The sequence below is a fragment of the Salmo salar genome, chromosome 09, assembly GCF_965601325.2.
Source record: "Salmo salar chromosome 09, fSalSal1, whole genome shotgun sequence".
In the NCBI taxonomy this organism is placed as follows: domain Eukaryota; kingdom Metazoa; phylum Chordata; class Actinopteri; order Salmoniformes; family Salmonidae; genus Salmo; species Salmo salar.
Window position 1 is genome coordinate 142,444,534 of NC_138299.1, and position 23,401 is coordinate 142,467,934.

The 23,401-nt window shown below is 44.9% G+C and overlaps 1 protein-coding gene across 9 annotated transcripts in view; it reads right to left on the reverse strand.

Annotated features, from left to right (window-relative positions):
* LOC106613097 (unconventional myosin-XVIIIa) overlaps window positions 1-23,401 on the reverse strand; it is a 187,497-nt gene that overhangs the window by 34,331 nt on the left and 129,765 nt on the right. For all 9 annotated transcript variants that reach the window (XM_082956390.1, XM_082956389.1, XM_082956388.1 and 6 more), the window contains 9 exons: window positions 22,638-22,766; window positions 13,442-13,585; window positions 13,011-13,100; window positions 12,597-12,716; window positions 12,000-12,111; window positions 10,732-10,859; window positions 9,935-10,089; window positions 3,758-3,881; window positions 2-202 (listed from right to left, as the gene is read on the reverse strand). In XM_082956390.1, the coding sequence (XP_082812516.1) occupies window positions 2-202; window positions 3,758-3,881; window positions 9,935-10,089; window positions 10,732-10,859; window positions 12,000-12,111; window positions 12,597-12,716; window positions 13,011-13,100; window positions 13,442-13,585; window positions 22,638-22,766 (1,203 nt within the window). The remainder of the gene's footprint in view (window position 1; window positions 203-3,757; window positions 3,882-9,934; window positions 10,090-10,731; window positions 10,860-11,999; window positions 12,112-12,596; window positions 12,717-13,010; window positions 13,101-13,441; window positions 13,586-22,637; window positions 22,767-23,401) is intronic.

Sequence of the window (23,401 nt, forward strand, 5' to 3'; positions counted from 1 at the left end):
CCTGCTCCAGCATCTGTATAGTTCCGGCCTGTTCATCCAGCTCCTCTTCCTGGTCTTTGACCTTGGCCTCCAGGTCACGCATCGTCTTCTTCACCTTGGACAGTGATGCCTCGTCCTTGGTCTCCTGGGACGACAGGTCCAACAGCTCCGCCTCCAGCTGTTCTAACTTCACATTCTGTGCACACATCTCCAGGTCCTTGTCCTACAGGAAGAGAGGAAACACATTAAAACACACATCTCCAGATCCTTGTCCTACAGGAAGAGAGGAAACACATTAAAACACACATCTCCAGGTCCTTGTCCTATAGGGAGAGAGGAGATACATCTCCAGGTCCTTGTCCTACAGGAAGAGAGGAAACACATTAAAACACACATCTCCAGGTCCTTGTCCTATAGGAAGAGAGGAAACACATTAAAACACACATCTCCAGATCCTTGTCCTATAGGGAGAGAGGAGATACATCTCCAGGTCCTTGTCCTATAGGGAGAGAGGAGATACATCTCCAGGTCCTTGTCCTATAGAGAGAGAGGAGATACATCTCCAGGTCCTTGTCCTATAGGGAGAGAGGACATACATCTCCAGATCCTTGTCCTAAAGGGAGAGAGGAGATACATCTCCAGGTCCTTGTCCTATAGGGAGAGAGGAGATACATCTCCAGATCCTTGTCCTATAGGGAGAGAGGAGATACATCTCCAGGTCCTTGTCCTATAGGGAAAGAGGAGATGCATCTCCAGGTCCTTGTCCTATAGGGAGAGAGGAGATACATCTCCAGGTCCTTGTCCTATAGGGAGAGAGGAGATACATCTCCAGGTCCTTGTCCTATAGGGAGAGAGGAGATACATCTCCAGGTCCTTGTCCTTTAGGGAGAGAGGAGATACATCTCCAGCTCCTTGTCCTTTAGGGAGAGAGGAGATACATCTCCAGGTCCTTGTCCTTTAGGGAGAGAGGAGACACACATTACGGGTGTTTTCACACAATTATTGTGAAGTCGGTGCGGTTTACTTAATTTTGTGTGCAGTGTGAACACTCCAAAGGAACTCAGACCCCTCAAAAGAGCCCCTGAAGCCAACAGACCATCTGGAGAGGTCTGGTTCTGGTTGTAGGGCAATGTGAACCCAAAGCTCCTCAGGTTCGCTTGTCGTTATTCCCGCGCCACACACTAGACTACTGTAACACCGTTTCCCCTGCCATAAACCCTCACACTAGACTACTGTAACACCGTTTCCCCTGCCATAAACCCTCACACTAGACTACTGTAACACCGTTTCCCCTGCCATAAACCCTCACACTAGACTACTGTAACACCGTTTCCCCTACCATAAACCCTCACACTAGACTACTGTAACACCGTTTCCCCTGCCATAACCCCTCACACTAGACTACTGTAACACCGTTTCCCCTGCCATAAACCCTCACACTAGACTACTGTAACACCGTTTCCCCTGCCATAAACCCTCACACTAGACTACTGTAACACCGTTTCCCCTACCATAAACCCTCACACTAGACGACTGTAACACCGTTTCCCCTGCCATAAACCCTCACACTAGACTACTGTAACACCGTTTCCCCTACCATAAACCCTCACACTAGACTACTGTAACACCGTTTCCCCTGCCATAAACCCTCACACTAGACTACTGTAACACCGTTTCCCCTGCCATAAACCCTCACACTAGACTACAGTAACACCGTTTCCCCTGCCATAAACCCTCACACTAGACGACTGTAACACCGTTTCCCTGCCATAAACCCTCACACTAGACTACTGTAACACCGTTTCCCCTGCCATAAACCCTCACACTAGACTACTGTAACACCGTTTCCCCTACCATAAACCCTCACACTAGACGACTGTAACACCGTTTACCCTGCCATAAACCCTCACACTAGACTACTGTAACACCGTTTCCCCTGCCATAAACCCTCACACTAGACTACTGTAACACCGTTTCCCCTGCCATAAACCCTCACACTAGACTACTGTAACACCGTTTCCCCTGCCATAAACCCTCACACTAGACTACTGTAACACCGTTTCCCCTACCATAAACCCTCACACTAGACTACTGTAACACCGTTTCCCCTGCCATAACCCCTCACACTAGACTACTGTAACACCGTTTCCCCTGCCATAAACCCTCACACTAGACTACTGTAACACCGTTTCCCCTGCCATAAACCCTCACACTAGACTACTGTAACACCGTTTCCCCTGCCATAAACCCTCACACTAGACTACTGTAACACTGTTTCCCCTGCCATAAACCCTCACACTAGACTACTGTAACACCGTTTCCCCTACCATAAACCCTCACACTAGACTACTGTAACACTGTTTCCCCTGCCATAAACCCTCACACTAGACTACTGTAACACCGTTTCCCCTACCATAAACCCTCACACTAGACTACTGTAACACTGTTTCCCCTGCCATAAACCCTCACACATTGCTGCCACAACAGAGAAGTTGTCACGTCCTGACCAGTAAAGGGGTCTATTTGTTATTGTAGTTTGGTCAGGACGTGGCAGAGGGTATTTGTTTTCATGGTTTTGTGTATGTGTTTAGATAGAGGGATATTTTGTGTAGAGTGTTTCTGGGGTTTATTGGTGTAAGTGTCGATGTAGAGGGGGTAGTTGATTTAGGTGGTTCGGGGTGTGTGTGTATTGTACAGGGGTATTTGATTTATGTGTTCCGGGGTGTTGGGTATGTTCTTGTGTTTGTATTTCTGTGTTGGCCTGGTATGACTCTCAATCAGGAACAGCTGTACATCGTTGTTGCTGATTGAGAGTCATACTTAGGGAGCCTGTTTTCACCTGTCACTTTGTGGGAGGTTATTTCCGTGTTTAGCGTTATGCCTTACAGGACTGTTTACCGTCGTTGTGTTTTTGTATACGTGTTTGTTTTGGTTTCCCTTCTTTGTCCTAATAAAAGAAGATGAGTGTACATATACCCGCTGCGTTTTGGTCTCAACCCTTCGACACCCGTGACAGAAGTTGATAATGTGCTGATTCTGAGAAAAAACAAGTGCTTTTTCTGGATAGGTATATTGATTAGCAATTATCAAGGATGCACTGAAATTCAAAAATATGTGTGTAGTTTTTAGTTCAGATTATTTGTTTGCAATATGTGATCTATAGGCTAAGAGATCTTCATCAGCTGTTTATTGATTGGGGGTTTGAATAGTGTGAGAATCACAACATAGGGCACACAATCTATTGTAGCTCTCAAAGTAGCCTACATGGGGTGTACAATTTTCAATTATAGCATTATTTAATCTGCAGTTATTATTCTGCTATGTATTCTGTTACCAATAATATTTACGTGTTATTAGTATCTTCTGATTACAATTATTAGGTCTCATCTGTTAACAAAAGATTAGCTTCCAAAAGTTAAGTTGTTCTCTAGCTGTCCGATAACACAAGGGAACTGAGTTATTTTACCCCAGAGTTGACTTTAAAGAGGACTGAGATCAGTTATTTTAAAAGAGGTCTATATGTGAAAACACCCTAAGACACACATCTCCAGGTCCTATAGGGGGATACACACATTCAAAAATGATTTGTTTTCATTCAAATAGCTGTGCTTGATTGAGCTTGCCATGGAGCCAATGGAAAGGCCAACCCCAGCCACCTGACACTCCAGGAAGATTCAAACACTCAAAGTACTTGAAAGATTACAAATACTATTTGAACCCATTTTTGGCACACACACACAGATGTGGTAGGCCAGTAGTGTTGGTGTTTGTACAGTACCTCCAGTTGCTGTCGCAGGCTGAACACTTCTCCAGTCAGCATGTCCTTCTCTCTGCTCAGCTTCTCTCTAAGATTCTTCTCCCTCTGGACCTCATCCTGAGACAGGTTCTGCTCCGAGTCAAACCTGACACACACACACACACACACACACACCACACACACACACACACACACACACACACACACACACACACACACACACACACACACACACACACACACACACACACACACACACACACACGTTAATGCCTTGCCTGGCTAGACACACACCCTGCCGTGAGTCCCCTATCGACATAAAACATACTGGTACAGTATATGTGCACAGACACACACACACACACTCCCCATAACGGTGATAGGCACGGGGGGAGTGTTTGTTGTCCTGTTTACTTAGTGAACTAAAGAGGCTTAGACAGCAGGGGCCTTTAACAAGCACAGCTAAGCTTAGAGACCACACAGAGGGTGTGTGTGTGTGTGTTTCTCCCCCCCCCCAGAGTTCCAGGAGACGTCCATGGTGGAAAAGTCTCTGTTCAGTAGGCTGGAGGCCAAGTGTGTGTACACACGCACACCAAACATTTGCAGTGTGGTTGCAGCATCCCAGTAAGTTTTCTTACTGTGTGACACTACATAGCCTTTACTGATCTCCTAGATGAATTCTGTATTATATATCTCCTACTCTGCTGAGACATGATATCACTCAGTAACCATTACCACAGAGAGAGAGAGGGGGAGTTTGAGAGAGAGAGAGAAAGAGAGAGAAAGAGAGAAGGGGGAAAGCGAGAGATAGAAAGATCTGAGAGAGCTCTGCCTTTGGCCTAAAGAGCAGGAACCCAGACTTTATCAAAGACATTTGAAATACAGACATTGTCATCCTATAAGAAACATGCTATAAAGGAGACGGACCCACTGGTTGTCCTCTGGGTTACAGAGAGCTGGTAGGTGTGAAACTACCAGGTGTGAAACAGGGAAGAGACTCAGGGGATATGCTAATTTGGTATAGAACAGACCTATTACATTAGTCAAAACAGGAACATTTTACATCTGGCTAGAAATGAATAAGGAAATGATCTCAACTGAGAAAAATTTCCTCATGTGTGATACCTACAATTGAAGTCAGAAGTTTACATACACCTTAGCCAAATACATTTAAACTCAGTTTTTCACAATTCCTGACATTTAATCCTAGTAAAAATTCCCTGTCTTAGGTCAGTTAGGATCACCACTTTATTTTAAGAATGTGAAATGTCAGAATAATAGTAGAGAGAATTTTATAGTATTTCAAATTTTATTTATTTCATCACATTCCCAGTGGGTCAGAAGTTTACATACACTCAATTAGTATTTGGTAGCATTGCCTTTAAATTGTTTAACTTGAGTCAAACGTTTCGGGTAGCCTTCCACAAGCTTCCCACAATAAGTTGGGTGAATTCTGGCCCATTCCTCCTGACAGAGCTGGTGTAACTGAGTCAGGTTTCTAGGCCTCCTTGCTCGCACACACATCCTTATGATGCCATCTATTTTGTGAAGTGCACCAGACCCTCCTGCAGCAAAGCACTCTCACAACATGATGCTGCCACCCCTGTGCTTCACGGTTGGGATGGTGTTCTTCAGCTTGCAAGCATCCCCCTTTTTCCTCCAAACATAACAATGGTCATTGTGGTCTTGGCTGATTTCTTTTGATTTTTTGAATTAGACGCAACAATTAGACATAACCAAATCATGAGAAACAAAAAGATAATTACTTGACACACTGGAAAGAATTAACAAAAAAACTGAGCAAACTAGAATGCTATTTGGCCCTAAACAGAGAGTACACAGTGGCAGAATACCTGACCACTATGACTGACCCAAAATTAAGGAAATCTTGGACATTTGAAATGTCTCTGTTCCTCTGAAACTTGTGTTGTTGTAATATTAACTGTTCATTTTTTTATTGTTTGTACAGACTCAGTGAGCATAGCCTTGCTATTGAGAAAGGCCGACCTGGCTCTCAAGAGAAGACAGGCTATGTGCACACTGTCCACAAAACGAGATGGAAACTGAGCTGCAGTTCTAACCTCCTGCCAAATATATGACCATATTAGAGACACATATTTACCTCAGATCACACAGACCCACAAAGAATTTGAAAACAAATCCAATTTTGATAAACTCCCATATATATTGGGTGAAATTCCACAGTGTGCCATCACAGCAGCAAGATTTGTGACCTGTTGCCACAGAAAAGGGCAACCAGTGAAGAACAAACACCATTGTAAATACAGAGACACGCTATCAGAGTCGGTACAGCCGCCTGGTTTCTTCATGCATCGCGCCAACAGAAAGAAGCATCTCTCTGGTAAGAAGAAGGGCGGGGGTGTATGCCTTATGATTAACGAGACGTGGTGTGATTATAACAACATACAGGAACTCAAGTCCTTTTGTTCACCTGACCTAGAATTCCTTACAATTAAATGCCGACCGCATTATCTACCAAGAGAATTCTCTTCGATCATAATCACAGTCGTATATATATATATATATATATATATATATACACACACACATTTTATCAGTATATCGATTGCGCGATCCGGGCTGGCAAAACCCTGGATCATTGTTATTCTAACTTCCGCGACGCATATAAAGCCCTTCCCCGCCCCCCTTTCGGAAAAGCTGACCACGACTCCATTTTGTTGCTCCCAGCCTATAGACAGAAACTAAAACAGGAAGCACCCGTGCTCAGGTCTGTTCAACGCTGGTCCGACCAATCGGATTCCACGCTTCAAGTTTGCTTCGATCATGTGGACTGGGATATGTTCCGCATAGCGTCGAACAACAACATTGATGAATACGCTGATTCGGTGAGCGAGTTTATTAGCAAGTGCATCGGTGATGTTGTACCCACAGCATCTATTAAAACATTCCCCAACCAGAAACCGTGGATTGATGGCAGCATTCGCACAAAACTGAAAGTGCGAACCACTGCTTTTAATCAGGGCAAGGTGACCGGAAACATGACCGAATACAAACAGTGCAGCTATTCCGTCCGATAGGCAATCAAACAAGCTAAGCGTCAGTATAGACACAAAGTAGAGTCGCAATTCAACGGCTCAGACACGAGAGGTATGTGGCAGGGTCTACAGTCAATCACGGACTACAAAAGAAAAACCAGCCCCGTCGCGGACCACGATGTCTTGCTCCCAGACAAATTAAAGAACTTCTTTGCTCGCTTTGAGGACAATACAGTGCCACTGACACGGCCCGCTACCAAAACCTGCGGGCTCTCCTTCACTGCAGCCAACGTGAGTAAAACATTTAAAATGTGTTAACCCTCGCAAGGTTGCAGGTCCAGACGGCATCCCCAGCCGCGTCCTCAGAGCATGTGCAGACCAGCTGGCTGGTGTGTTTACAGACATATTCAATCAATCCTTATCCCAGTCTGCTGTTCCCACATGCTTCAAGAGGGCCACCATTGTTCCTGTTCCCAAGAAAGCTAAAGTAACTGAGCTAAACGACTACCGCCCCGTAGCACTCAGTTCCGTCATCATGAAGTTCTTTGAGAGACTAGTCAAGGACCATATCACCTCCACCCTACCTGACACCCTAGACCCATTCCAATTTGCTTACCGCCCCAATAGGTCCACAGACGAAGCAATCACACTGCACACTGCCCTAACCCATCTGGACAAGAGGAATACCTATATAAGAATGCTGTTCATCGACTACTGCTCAGCATTTAACACCATAGTACCCTCCAAACTCGTCATTAAGCTTGAGACCCTGGGTCTCAACCCTGCCCTGTGAAACTGGGTCCTGGACTTCCTGACGGGCCGCCCCCAGGTGGTGAGGGTAGGAAACAACATCTCCACCCCGCTGATCCTCAACCCTGGGGCCCCACAAGGGTGCGTTCTCAGCCCTCTCCTGTATTCCCTGTTCACCCACGACTGCGTGGAAATGCACGCCTCCAACTCAATCATCAAGTTTGCAGACGACACTACAGTAGGCTTGATTACCTGGTAGCCTTGATTACCAACAACGACGAGACGGCCTACAAGGAGGTGGTGAGGGCCCTCGGAGTGTGGTGTCAGGAAAATAACCTCACACTCAATGTCAACAAAACAAAGGAGATGATCGTGGACTTCAGGAAACAGCAGAGGGAGCAGCACCCTATCCACATCGATGGGACAGTAGTGGAGAAGGTGGGAAGTTTTAAGTTCCTCGGCGTACACATCACGGACAAACTGAAATGGTCCACCCACACAGACAGCGTGGTGAAGAAGGCGCAGCAGCGCCTCTTCAACCTCAGGAGGCTGAAGAAATTTGGCTTGTCACCAAAAACACTCACACACTTTTACAGATGCAAAATCGAGAGCATCCTGTCTGAATGTATCACCGCCTGGTACAGCAACTGCTCCGCCCACAACCGCAAGGCTCTCCAAAGGGTGGTGTGATCTGCACAACGCATCACCGGGGGAAAACTACCTGCCCTCCAGGACACCTACACCACCCGATGTCACAGGAAGGCCAAAAAGATCATCAAGGACAACAACCACCCGAGCCACTGCCTGTTCACCCCGCTATCATCCAGAAGGCGAGGTCAGTACAGGTGCATCAAAGCTGGGACCGAGAGACTGAAAAACAGCTTCTATCTCAAGGCCATCCGATTGTTAAACAGTCACCACTAACATTGAGTGGCTGCTGCCAACATATTGACTCAACTCTAGCCACTTTAATAATGGAAACATTGATGTAATAAATGTATCACTAGCCACTTTAAACAATGCCACTTTATATAATGTTTACATACCCTACATTACTCATCTCATATGTATATACTGTACTCTATAGCATCTACTGCATCTTGCCTATGCCGTTCGGCCATCACTCATTCATATATTTTGATGTACATATTCTTATTCATTCCTTTACACTTGTGTGTATAAGGTAGTTGTGAAATTGTTAGATTACTTGTTAGATATTACTGCATGGTCGGAACTAAAAGCACAAGCATTTCGCTACACTCGCATTAACATCTGCTAACCATGTGTATGTGACAAATAAAATTTAATTTGAACCTATATTTATGTTTATTTATTTTCCCTTTTGTACTACTTGCACATCATTACAACACAATATGACATTGAAATGTCTTTATTCTTTTGGAACTTTTGTGAGTGTAATGTTTACTGTAAATGTGTATTGTTTATTATCTATTTCACTTGCTTGGGCAATGTAAACATATGTTTCCCATGCCAATAAAGCCCCTTAAATTGAAATTGAATTGAGAGAGAGAGAGGGGGGAGAGAGATTGAGAGCGAGAGAGGGGGGGGAGAGAAATTGAGAGAGTAATGTGGTGTTTTATCCAGGACTTAAAATATTTGAAGTTACAGTGAAGATCTAAGGTAGTGAGCTCTGTTTCTTCTTCACGTCACAGTGAGGGCGACAGTATGAGTAGTATCAGGTTGTTGTTGCAGATCTGAACATACTGTATGAGTGTGTGTGTGTGTGTGTGTGTGTGTGTGTGTGTGTGTGTGTGTGTGTGTGTGTGTGTGTGTGTGGCGCACACCTCTCTGTGTATGTGTGTGTGTCTGTATCAAAGACTTAGTTAGACATCGCATAAATGTATCTGTCCCATTGTGGCATCTAGGAGAGCACAGGCAGCGCCATTGAGGCCCTCTCCATTTTGAAGTACTCCATTTTTTTCTTCTACTACTTCTATGAGTTGGTAAACAAACTAAAAGGGTGCATACTGCCACCTAGAGTGTTGTTTGAACAGGTATAAAGCCAAGGTTGCCGATTTACTGCCTCCTGCAGTTATGGAATGTTTTCTCACGAGTATAATTCATTGGCTGATCCCTCCTGGTGACCCGAATGGAATTAAGTGATCCTTTCTTAACCCATAGGAAGTCCCACCTAGTTGACTACTTCAAAATGGTGAAAGTCCTCAATGACGCTGCCCATGCTAAAATGGGCTTTTGAGTACGGGAGTCCTCTATCTTTAAGGTTGGTATTGTTTTATTTTTTTATTTCACCTTTATTTAACCAGGTAGGCCAGTTGAGAACAAGTTCACATTTACAACTGCGACCTGGCCAAGATAGAGCAAAGCAGTGTGACACAAGCAACACAGAGTTACAGATGGGATAAACGTCTTTGTCGGCCTACAGAGGGTGTGCGGTATGAACTGAACTCACTTCCTCTGTTTCTTCTCCAGGTCGTGGTTGCGGCTCTGCTGGCCCTCCAGGTGTAGCTTGGTGTCCTGTAGCTCAGCCGTCAATCTCTGGCACTTCTTCTTCAGCTGCTGGGCCGTACGCTGCCCCTCCTCACTGTCTGCCTGGAGGTCACTTAGCTGGAGGAGGAGAGAGGGAAGGAGATAAAGAGAGAGATGTGTAACATTTAAAATATTTTTTTCAAAATAAGCAGAGGCATGAAAGAGGTCAAAGATTCCGTTAGCTTCTGTCAAGCTGTCTGTCTGAGTGGCCGACCAGGTGAGACGCACAGAAAGAGAAAGAAAAGACTAGTTATTGCTTCACTGCTCCTTTTATGTCTCACTGAGTGAGCGCTCAGGGAGTGTAAAGCTTTATTTGACGTTTTATGAGAAAGCTCAGAGGAGGTGTCAAAAACAGAGCAAGGGGCTGAGAAAAAGACAGAGAGAAAAATAAACGGCAGACAGAGATAGACAAAGACAGTGACAGACAGACACTTGCCCAGCAATGAGGAAAGGAGAGAGAAAAGGAGGGACAGAGACCCACCGAAAACACTAGTAAACTGCTTCTGGACAGAAGGAAGGAAGGATATGAGCTAAGTTTCTTTGCCTGTGAGCGTGTGTGTGTGTGTGTGTGTGTGTGTGTGTGTGTGTGTGTGTGTGTGTGTGTGTGTGTGTGTGTGTGTGTGTGTGTGTGGCTAGATGAGGTAGGTGTAAATCCCAACATGCAAGTGTGTGTAAGCAGTGTGAGGTTGAGTTAGAAGTGTGTGTCCGACGCTGCCTTACCCTCCTCTCCAGCTGCCGTTTGTTCTGCTGCTCCACCTCCAGCTTGTCAATAAACTCCTGCTGTAACCTCTTCTTGGTGAACTCTGTCTCTCTGATGGCCCTCTCATACTTCAGTCTCCACTCTCCCCCTAACAGACACAACATGCGACAGCACAGTTAGCAGACAGGTCATGGACAGCACTACAAGAACCACACCACGTCAACATTCAATCCCAGGAGGTTGGTTTCACCTTAATTGGGGAGGACAGGTTTGTGGTAATGGCTGGAGCGGAATTAGTGGAATGGTATCAAAACCATGGTTTCCATTCACTCCGGTCCAGCCTTTATTATGAGCTGTCCTCCCCTCAGCAGCCTCCATTGCATTCAATATGCCTTCAAATAGAACTAAGATGAAATTGATTAGCCAGTTTGAAAGGAATTCTGTTTGACCATGGAAGGGGTTTGCATTAGTCAGGAGGAAATGTATCAAGCTGTTTTGAAGCCATATTAAAGTCTGTACAGTACTGTTATGGCCTGTACATGTATCTCTTACACAGGTTTGTCTATTCCACGTAAAGTGTGGAGTGTTGAAACATTCAAACAAAACACTGAGACAAAAATCTATTCTACATTCAGAATGGCCAAATAAAGCCTGCATTCGCTGTCTAGCCGGAAGTCTGTTCGGCAAGTGTCCAAATATAATTTGAGGACGCCTGCAGTCTTTTATAATCAATTTCTACACCATGTCTTGCAAAACCTTTTGTCTCCTCATTGATTTCAGGCAGCCGCTGCAGTCTACGGGGGTGGTCAGCTTGATCCAACCAAATAACTGGGCAACTGAAAGGACAACCAGAAACAGCCTACTTTGATCCTGGTCTTGGGGTGTACCTTTGTGTGATGGTTTTCATGGTGCTAAATTGTCACCATAGCAACAGTGTGGGTGTGTGTGTGTGTGTGGTTTGGTTTTACTATCCTTGTGGGGACCCAGAAGTCCTCACATGGATAGTACAACAAGGAAAACTCAGACAAGTGGGGACATTTCAGGCTTAGGGTTAGAATTAAGGTTAGGGTTAGGGATTAGGGGTTAAGGTAAGGTTAGGTTTAGGGTTAGAATTAAGGTTAGGGTTAGGGATTAGGGGTTAAGGTTAGGTTTAGGGTTAGGGTTAGAATTAAGGTTAGGGTTAGGTTAAGGGTTATCTTTAGGGTTAGGGAAAATCGGATTTTGAATGGGAATAAATGTTTTGGTCCCCACAAGGATAGTAAAACAAACGTGTCTGTGTGGCGCTGACCTGTGTCGTCATCGTCCATCTCTCCATTGAGCTCAGAGGCTCTGAGGAGTCTGGTCTCCATCACCTCCATCTCCATAGAGTCCATAGACTTCTTCATCGAGTCAAACTTAGTCTGGGGAGAGAATCCCAGGCCATGCATTAATACACAAACACATTATATACCAAGTTAGAAATACTGACAGATAGACCTCACATTGCACTTGCACGTACACACACAAACACACTCATTGCTCACACACACACACTTCCTCTAAACGATACAATCTCTCATTTCTAGAAGCGAGGTAATTTGTACCCAGCCCAGCCCATCAGCATGTGCTGTCTGAGCAGTCAGTGGAAAAATCTATCCCATCTAGTTGGAATACCCTGAAAAAAACAATCATGTCAAATGCCAAATAGAAAACTAAAAGGATGGGGATGGCAGGGTCAACAATCTGATCACACCATTACGTTGCAGCCAACAGAACTGGCAAGGTTGTCATTGCAAATCAGAATCGGTTTTCCATTTACCTATCTGGTTAAATAATGAATTAAATAATTGTGTACATCCAACAACAGTTAAGGATGTCTCATTTCTCCAGTGTTAACAGTGTTAACCTGCAGGTCCTTCATGTCTTTCTCCAGTCTCAGTCTCTCTGAGGTCTCGGACTCCAGCAGCTGAGAGGCCGACTCTCCTGTGTTCCTCTCGTCTGCCAGCTCTGACGAGAGCTCTGTGATCTGGCATATACACACAATTGCAATAAGCAAGAGGGTAAAAATAATGTGTTTATTACTCCTACACATGCATCCTGTCTTATGCATACAGTGCAATACAGTTAAACTTCATGACATAAAACCTCTATCTGTTCATCCTTTATTTATACAGACAGATCCGCTGGTACAATGTGTTATCTTATATTAGTCTGCAACACAGTTTGTATGTTGTGTGTGTGTGTGTGTGTGTGTGTGTGTGTGTGTGTGTGTGTGTGTGTGTGTGTGTGTGTGTGTGTGTGTGTGTGTGTGTGTGTGTACCCTGCTCTCCAGGCGGTCACTGTTTAGTCTCAGCTCGTTCCTCTCCTTGTCCACCTTCTCCAGCCTCCCTTTCAGCTGCTGGATCTCCTCCTGGGAACAGATAGACAGAACGAGAGAGGGAGGGGGGAGAGAGAAAATGTATTACAGTATTAGAGGGAGCTAAATCTGTATAGTCTCTATAAAGCAGGGGAAGGGAATCAAATGCTGGGGTGTAATCATTACTACCAAACAGTCAGAAAAAACGTTCTGTTTTGCAACAAAAACTAGCATTTCTATTGGACAGATTCAGGTAGGTCCATTCCTGTTTGATGAACCTGTCCAATAGAAAATATACTTTTTGTTGCAAAACTGAATATTTTGGAACTGTTGGGAGTAATGATTACACCTCTGATCAACAGTAGATGGAGGGTGTGTATGGTTTGTGTACTCACGTCTTTGCCGCGTATCTGCTCCTCTGTGAGCTGGACCTCTATAAGGGGGCGAACTGTGGTGAACACCTTCCACCAGGGCCAGCCCTTCACTCCCTTGTTCTTCTTGATGTTCTTCTGGATACAGCGGATAGCCAGGTCCTGGATCTGAAACACATGCAGAGGAGCAGAGGGACTTACAACACTGTGTGTGTGGGTGTTTGTGTCTGGTGTTATGTCTGCCAACATGTATGATTCTTGAAGTTTTTTTAAAATGGATATATATATATATATATATATATATATACTGCTCAAAAAAATAAAGGGAACACTTAAACAACACAATGTAACTCCAAGTCAATCACACTTCTGTGAAATCAAACTGTCCATTTAGGAAGCAACACTGATTGACAATAAATGTCACATGCTGTTGTGCAAATGGAATAGACAACAGGTGGAAATTAAAGGCAATAAGCAAGACACCCCCAATAAAGGAGTGGTTCTGCAGGTGGAGAACACAGACCACTTCTCAGTTCCTATGCTTCCTGGCTGATGTTTTGGTCACTTTTGAATGCTGGCGGTGCTTTCACTCTAGTAGTAGCATGAGACGGAGTCTACAACCCACACAAGTGGCTCAGGTAGTGCAGCTCATCCAGGATGGCACATCAATGCGAGCTGTGGCAAGAAGGTTTGCTGTGTCTGTCAGCGTAGTGTCCAGAGCATGGAGGCGCTACCAGGAGACAGGCCAGTACATCAGGAGACATGGAGGAGGCCATAGGAGGGCAACAACCCAGCAGCAGGACCGCTACCTCCGTCTTTGTGCAAGGAGGAGCAGGAGGAGCACTGCCAGAGCCCTGCAAAATGACCTCCAGCAGGCCACAAATGTGCATGTGTCTGCTCAAATGGTCAGAAACAGACTCCATGAGGGTGGTATGAGGGCCCGACGTCCACAGGTGGGGGTTGTGCTTACAGCCCAACACCGTGCAGGACGTTTGGCATTTGCCAGAGAACACCAAGATTGGCAAATTCGCCACTGGCGCCCTGTGCTCTTCACAGATGAAAGCAGGTTCACACTGAGCACGTGACAGACGTGACAGAGTCTGGAGACGCCGTGGAGAACGTTCTGCTGCCTGCAACATCCTCCAGCATGACCGGTTTGGCGGTGGGTCAGTCATGGTGTGGGGTGGCATTTCTTTGGGGGGCCGCACAGCCCTCCATGTGCTCGCCAGAGGTAGCCTGACTGCCATTAGGTACCGAGATGAGATCCTCAGACCCCTTGTGAGACCCCTTGTGAGACCATATGCTGGTGCGGTTGGCCCTGGGTTCCTCCTAATGCAAGACAATGCTAGACCTCATGTGGCTGGAGTGTGTCAGCAGTTCCTGCAAGAGGAAGGCATTGATGCTATGGACTGGCCCGCCCGTTCCCCAGACCTGAATCCAATTGAGCACATCTGGGACATCATGTCTCGCTCCATCCACCAACGCCACGTTGCACCACAGACTGTCCAGGAGTTGGCGGATGCTTTAGTCCAGGTCTGGGAGGAGATCCCTCAGGAGACCATCCGCCACCTCATCAGGAGCATGCCCAGGCATTATAGGGAGGTCATACAGGCACGTGGAAGCCACACACACTACTGAGCCTCATTTTGACGTGTTTTAAGGACATTACATCAAAGTTGGATCAGCCTGTAGTGTGGTTTTCCACTTTAATTTTGACTGTGACTCCAAATCCAGACCTCCATGGGTTGATAAATTGGATTTCCATTGATTATTTTTGTGTGATTTTGTTGTCAGCACATTCAACTATGTAAAGAAAAAAGTATTTAATACGATTATTTATTTCATTCAGATCTAGGATGTGTTGTTTAAGTGTTCCCTTTATTTTTTTGAGCAGTGTATATATATATATATATATATATATTTCCATTTAAAAAAAACTTGGAAATGGAAATATATATATATACACACACACACACACATCACAAATACAGTGCATTCGGAAAGTATTCAGACCCCTTGAATTTTTCTGCATTTTGTTACATTACAGCCTTATTCTAAAATTAATGAAATCGTTTTTTTCCCCTCCTCATTCTACAAACAATACCCCATGACAAAGCAAAAATAGGTTTTTAGAATTTTGTGCAAATTTATTACAAATAAAAAATGGAAATATCACATTTACATAAGCTTTCAGAGTTACTTCCATTCTTCTATGCAAACCCTCTCAAGCTCTGTCAGGTTGGATGGGGAGCGTCGCTGCACAGGTATTTTCAGGTCTCTCCAGCAATGTTAGGTCGGGTTCAAGTCTGGGCTCTGGCTGGGCCACTCAAGGACCTGTCCCGAAGCCACTCCGGCATTGTCTTGGCTGTGTCCTAAGGGGCTTTGTCCTGTTGGAAGGTGAACCTTCGCCCCAGTCTGAAGTCCTGAGCGCTCTGGAGTAGGTTTTCATCAAGGATCTCTTTGTACTTTATTATATAGAAAGGTGAGTGCCTTTCCAAATCATGTCCAATCAATTGAATTTACCATAGGTGGACTACAATCAAGTTGTAGAAACATCTCAAGGATGATCAATGGAAACAGGATGCACCTGAGCTCAATTTCGAGTCTCATAGAAAAGGGTCTGAATACTTATGTAAATATAAATATGTCTTTTATGTTTTTTCTTTTTAATGCATTTGCAAAAATTTCTACAAACTTGTTTTTTGGTTTTGTCTTTAACTTGTTTGGGATAGGGGGCAGTATTTTCACGGCCGGATAAAAAAACGTACCCGACTTAACCTGGTTACTACTCCTGCCCAGAAACTAGAATATGCATATTATTAGTAGATTTGGATAGGAAACACTCTAAAGTTTCTAAAACTGTTTGAATGGTGTCTGTGAGTATAACAGAACTCATATGGCAGGCCAAAAACCTGAGAAGATTCCATACAGGAAGTGCCCTGTCTGACAATTTGTTCTCCTTCTAGGGCATCTCTATCAAAAATACAGCATCTCTGCTGTAACGTGACATTTTCTAAGGCTTCCATTGGCTCTCAGAAGGCGCCAGAAAGTGGAATGGGGTGTCTGCAGTCTCTGGGCGAAAAACAGCAGGAGAATTTGTGAGTGGTCAGCCTGGGAACAGTGACACTGGAGATGCGCGTCCACGAGACTACTCCATTTTTTTCTTTCAGCCTTTGAATGAATACAACGTAGCCCGGTTGGAATATTATCGCTATTTTACGAGAAAAATAGCATAAAAATTGATTTTAAACAGCGTTTGACATGCTTCTAAGAACGGTAATGGAATATTTAGATTTTTTTTGTCACGAAATGCGCTCGCGTGTCACCCTTCGGATAGTGACCCGAACGCACGAACAAAACTGAGCTATTTGAATATAACTATGGATTATTTGGAACCAAAACAACATTTGTTGTTGAAGTAGAAGTCCTGGGAGTGCATTCTGACGAAGAACAGCAAAGGTAATCCAATTTTTTAATAGTAATTCTGAGTTTAGTGAGCACCAAACTTGGTGGGTGTCAAATTAGATAGCCTGTGATGGCCGAGCTATCTACTCAGAATATTGCAAAATGTGCTTTCGCCGAAAAGCTATTTTAAAATCTGACACTGCGATTGCATAAAGGAGTTCTGTATCTATAATTCTTAAAATAATTGTTATGTTTTTTTGTGAATGTTTATCATGAGTAATTTAGTAAATTCACGGGAAGTTTGCGGTGGGTATGTTAGCTCTGAACATCACATGCTAATGTAAAAAGCTGGTTTTTGATATAAATCTGAACTTGATTGAACAAAACATGCATGTATTGTATAACATAATGACCTAGGAGTGTCATCTGATGAAGATCATCAAAGGTTAGTGCTGTATTTAGCTGTGGTTTTGGTTTTTGTGACATATATGCTTGCTTTGAAAATGGCTGTGTGATTATTTTTGGCAGGGTACTCTCCTGACATAATCTAATGTTTTGCTTTCGCTGTAAAGCCTTTTTGAAATCGGACAATGTGGTTAGATTAACGAGAGTCTTGTCTTTAAAATGCTGTAAAATAGTAATATGTTTGAGAAATTTAAGTTATAGCATTTTTGAGGTATTTGTATTTCGCGCCATGCTCTACCATTGGATATTGGTGAGGCGTTCCGCTAGCGGAACGTCTGTCCCTAAGGGGTATTGTGTGTAGGTTGATGAGGAAAATGTTGATTGAATCAATTTTAGAATAAGGCAGTAACTTAACAAAAAGTGGAAAGGGGGAAGGGGTCTGAATACTTTCCGAATGCACTGTTTGTATGAAATATGTAACTTTTGATAAATAAAGAAAAGAAGAAATGGCATTGCTTAGTGTCATTGTCTACTAGCACAATAACAGACACTTGCATCAAGTGTGACGATTTGGGCGAGCTAGAATCAAGACAATCCAAAGTTCTTCTGGCTTCTCACGGCTTTAAGAGCTGAGACAGACCTCTTCAGAGAAATGTAATCAAACATCGATACCACTTTGGCACCTTGTTAAAAAGGCATTAGGAGGAGCTACATGCTCCCGCAACATGGGCATCTCCAATAAACCACCCATTATCTCACAACCCAATTAGAACAGCACAATGACGGTGAACACGGTGAATGACGGTGATTCTTATTCGTCACGCCGTGAGAGCACATACATGTTGCTTGGCCATCATGGTCACTGACTGAACAGGCATGCAGGTTATGTCCTCTAAAGCTTGTTTGTCATGCATAGACCTAAACAAGTCTAACAAATCTTGTGTTGACTCAATAAGGGGGGGGGGTGTAAGTGTTGATCTTTCTGTTCCTCAGCCATACAGAGAGCTCATATACAACACCAGAGGGATTTAGACTAAGGTCTTGCAGCCTTTAGAAAGAAGATATGTCTGTGTCAAACAGGTATTGACGGTCTTAGAGAAACACAGGAGCAGAATGTATTCATTTCTCTTTCTTTGTCTCGGTCTTCCTTTTTACTCTGCCTTCTGCCTCTCCTTTACAGAGTTCCCTTTGAGTGTCTGTGAAGCTACATGGCCTTTGCTGAGCACACAAGGCCATAGATGTAACGCATGCATGCACTGACACACACCTGTTCCCAGTCGGGGAAGAAGCTTTGTCTTAAAGCAACGATTTAATTAGACACACTATGGGCTGACTGGCTGAAAGGAGGAATCCCCCATGCTCCTCCATCTTCACCATGCTGTCACTCGTTCTATCCACATGAATGTCAAAGAGAGAGGAGGCTGTGGGCTTCAAACGCTGTGCCGCATCCCTTCTATTCGTCTATTCCCCCATGGTGAAGCACCGTTTCAGAGAAGGAACACTCTCTCTCTTTTGTCCCTCAAAGCGCTTTGAAAACAAATCCCTGTGAGGGTTTGGCTCAGGCTGAGAGGACTTCAAGGTGCGGGGAGCCCCCCGGAGCAATCAAATAGACAGAGAGAAACAAACTAATAGATTTTTGGGCAGTGGGGACGTCAGTGTTCAGATGAGGAAATCATCATCTTGTGTTTCCAGAGAAATATGGGCCAAAGGTTCAAATGTAACACCCTGCACTGCCTTGGAATCAAGTGTGAGTCTGCTTGCTTAGCTGTACATACAGAATATTTTCCTGTAAATATCAAACCAGCTTACCTTGATATGACACAAGCCTCACAAATATTTACCACTACCACTCTCCTCAACATGCATTTTCCTCTAAAACATGCCTTGGCTTCTTAGCTAGAATTGTGCAAACTAAATAAAACAACGTCAACTTCCTGTTAATCAGATCAAATGAAAACACATTGAACTAAACCTTACTGTAACTACCTTTCAGAACTGCTGGAGGCTAGTGTCCTGTATTGTACCTTTCAGAACTGCTGGAGGGTAGTGTCCTGTACTGTACCTTTCAGAACTGCTGGAGGGTAGGGTTCTGTACCTTTCAGAACTGCTGGAGGGTAGCATACTATACTGTACCTTTCAGAACTGCTGGAGGGTAGGGTCCTGTACTGTACCTTTCAGAACTGCTGGAGGCTAGTGTCCTGTACTGTACCTTTCAGAACTGCTGGAGGGTAGGGTCCTGTACTGTACCTTTCAGAACTGCTGGAGGCTAGTGTCCTGTACTGTACCTTTCAGAACTGCTGGAGGGTAGGGTTCTGTACTGTACCTTTCAGAACTGCTGGAGGGTAGTGTCCTGTACTGTACCTTTCAGAACTGCTGGAGGCTAGTGTCCTGTACTGTACCTTTCAGAACTGCTGGAGGGTAGGGTCCTGTACTGTACCTTTCAGAACTGCTGGAGGCTAGTGTCCTGTACTGTACCTTTCAGAACTGCTGGAGGGTAGTGTCCTGTACTGTACCTTTCAGAACTGCTGGAGGGTAGTGTCCTGTACTGTACCTTTCAGAACTGCTGGAGGGTAGTGTCCTGTACTGTACCTTTCAGAACTGCTGGAGGGTAGGGTTCTGTACCTTTCAGAACTGCTGGAGGGTAGGGTCCTGTACTGTACCTTTCAGAACTGCTGGAGGGTAGTGTCCTGTACTGTACCTTTCTGAACTGCTGGAGGCTAGTGTCCTGTACTGTACCTTTCAGAACTGCTGGAGGGTAGCATACTGTACTGTACCTTGCAGAACTGCTGGAGGGTAGTGTCCTGTACTGTACCTTTCAGAACTGCTGGAGGGTAGCATACTGTACTGTACCTTTCAGAACTGCTGGAGGGTAGCATACTGTACTGTACACCGAAACACATTGTAATGTAGAACGTTGGCTCACAAAAGCCTTTGTAGTGGTGATATTGTTCCCTGTCTGCCCCTGGGCCTCTCAGTAGAGGTCTTCACGGATCCACCTGTACCCGAATACCCGAGACACAATCCGGGATGCGAGCAGGTCCGGATCCAAAATTATAAATAACGTAACGGGTGGGTCGGATCTGATATGATTGTCATGGGTTTCGGGTATGTGTAATTTTAACTGACTTGTCCGGAGCGGCCTGTACAGATCCAAAGGTGACTGCTGCAGTAGAGAGAGAGACATTTTTCATTTGCTGCTCTTGCTTTTCACGAGAGGAGTGTGGCGCGTGCAGCTTGTTGTTGGCCAATCATAAGTCATCAAAGCGGCAATAGGCTACAATCATAGAGCCTCCGTGTGTGGTAAAAGTTAGGAGATATCTAATCAGTGGAAGATGTTTGATGATAAATAACCTAGCTATGGCAGCTATTAGTCTACTGTAGTGCGAGTCTTCTTGGTTGGTTGCTGTCTCCCTCCCTCCCTCCCTCCCTCCCTTCCTCCCTCCCTCCCTCCCTCCCTCCCTCCTCACAGTACAGCCCCTCCCCCGCCTGTTAGAGCGGCTCCTCTTTCTCTCCCTCCTCTCGTGCTTTATCAGCTCTGGTTAATCAAGTAGCTTTAAAAAGTGCTTTTCTGCTGCTTCCCTCACTTGGATAGGGTCTGGATCCAACCAGGTCTATACGGAATGATTCTAGTTGTCCTCTTCGGAATGGGTCTCTACATTTAAAAAATATATTTATGCATATCGGGTCTGGGTGGGAAAGCCCCAAGTCCATTTCAGAATAGGTCCAACTTTTTGGACCCTTGAAGAACTCTACCTCCCAGCATTACACAACCATCTCCAGTCCAGTCTGACCCTCAGCCAGTCACACTGTGAGGAATGACAATCACTCTTCATGGAGTCGTTTACAACTAAACACTTCGCAAACAAAGGAAACTATCAATATCCTGTTCCTAAATCAAAACAAACAATCAGGATAAACAACTTGTGTTACTTATAGAGAGAGGCAGCACTCAAATGAAGCAGGCAGAGCAGTAAAGAGAAGCCCACTGTCCTTGAAAAGCAACTTAAAGACAGCAACCTTGAGCCCAGCTCAGCACCAAAGAACTACCAGAGATGGGCATGGCAGGGACTGGGAAGACAGCGGTCGAAGCCCAATCTGTCCAAACACACATGGACACACCAAGACGCACATGTAGGCTTCTGCTACACAATTAATTCACACTAACCACTCTCTCACACCCTCACGTACACAGACAAGCACCCACACACAGAAACATACACACAACACAAGACAGTACAGGACAACACACAGAGCTGAATAGATCCCCACCGGTGGTTCCAGTCATTCAGTGGAGGGTGTTATATCCCTGGTCGTCATGCTCACTCTGGTGTGGTGGGGCATATAGGGTGTGTGTGGGCTGTTTTCATCCGCCAAACACACACACACATACATACAGCTCTGTCCCTGCCGTGTCTCTCTCCAATCCCTCATGACTGGACCAAGGATTATGACAGGCGTCTATAATAATAATCTCACCCTGTAGAAAGACCAGCCTTCTAGTTTCCCCCACCACTCGTGTATAAATAAAGTTATTACTATTCAAATAGGTAAGGAGACAGCCTGTACTATAGGTGTGTCAGTCCTTTCCTTTTTGACCCTCATCACCCCTACATAGATCAGAGGTCAGGTTATAGTGAGAGACAGAGAGGAATGCTAAAATGGAGGGAGAGACTGAGAGGGCAGGGAATAAGGCGAGGTGTGTGTGTGTTCTGGTGCGGTAATCGATAAGGCTGTGATTGAGGGGACGTGGGGGGGTGTGTGTGTGTCCCAGAGGAGCAGATGGAAGGCTATCTGCTGGGCCGGGGGCCAGCGGAGACAGGATGGATTTATGACACTGTGCTCTGATGAACTTCTGATTTAGTGAGCCGCTAAACCGCCCCACAGATGTGGGTGGCAGAGCTAGCAATGGAGCGAGAGCATGCCGTTAATACGAGGCAGAGAGAGAGCGAGAGAAGAGGGTAGAGAGAGAGGGAGACTATCATTCTAATACTTCCTTGGGAATATTCTCTTCCTCTCTGAAAGAAGCACACGTGTCTTCTCTTTGGTTTTCATGGCAACACATTGACTAACTTCCCTATAACGGAAGATAAATTAGAACGTGTCGTAGGGGACAAATGACCATATGATCGAATGGGAAGCTTCAGTTCCCAAGACATTGTCTGAGGCGGCGAACAAAGAGAGCAGCAAAGCAACCCTGACACAAGCACTTTCTGTACTGGCAAGGGACAGCTCTTCAAGGACAATGATAGGCATCGGCTTTGAAAGTGTAGGCATTAGGAACCAACAGTGACGTGGTCGAGGGGCACGAAACGGTCAGTTTTGCTGATCTAAGGTCAGTTTAGCTCATTTCGCCATCTAATCTGACCTGGGCTTTGGGCTGGTAAGAACTGGGTTGAGAGCGCTCCCTCACCTTCCTCTTCTTGAAAGCCTGTCTGGCCAGGTATCCTCTGCAGGCAGCCTGGAACATGGTGATGTTGCGTCTGGTCTGGACATCTCTCTGCTCCTCCAGTTTGGCCAGGGTCCCCGCTCTGAAGAACACCTGGTGAGAGACAGGGACAGTTAGATACTGATTAATCATGACACGAAAGTGAATTGTATTGAAGTCAGACAGGGAGCATGTGTCTGTGCAAGGTTGCACAATACTATGGAATAGAAGTAACGTAAACATGAAACTGAATATTTGAAACATTTTCATTTGTGGGCATTGACGCATACAAACAAATAATTACATTAATTTGTTTTTCCATGGTTCAGGGAGTTGGAATCCCCCTAAAGATCTTCAACCATACATCTGGGATTCAGGGATTGCAAATCAACTACATCAAGTCCTGCGTTTACTTTGCATTTCAATGGCGTTTACATTGGGGGCTTTTAATTTAGTTGGATTACCTCAAATGCTTTAGAGTCATTTCCATTCTCTGATCTGCTCTGGGAGATTGGGTGGGGAGCTGCTGGTGGACTTCTCTACAGTTTCTCAGGCCAGAGCTGAGAGCTCATCAAACTCTTTGAATGTTGTTGAATTGCATTAGCATGCTAATAGTGTTACTGGAAGAGCTATGCTTAACTTCACAAAATCCTCATTAAAACTCCCTTGTGTTAGCAACACATGTGGCTGCCACGGCTACAGTAAGGAAAATAACAAAGACAGGAAGTTTCTGGGGAAACTAAAACGAC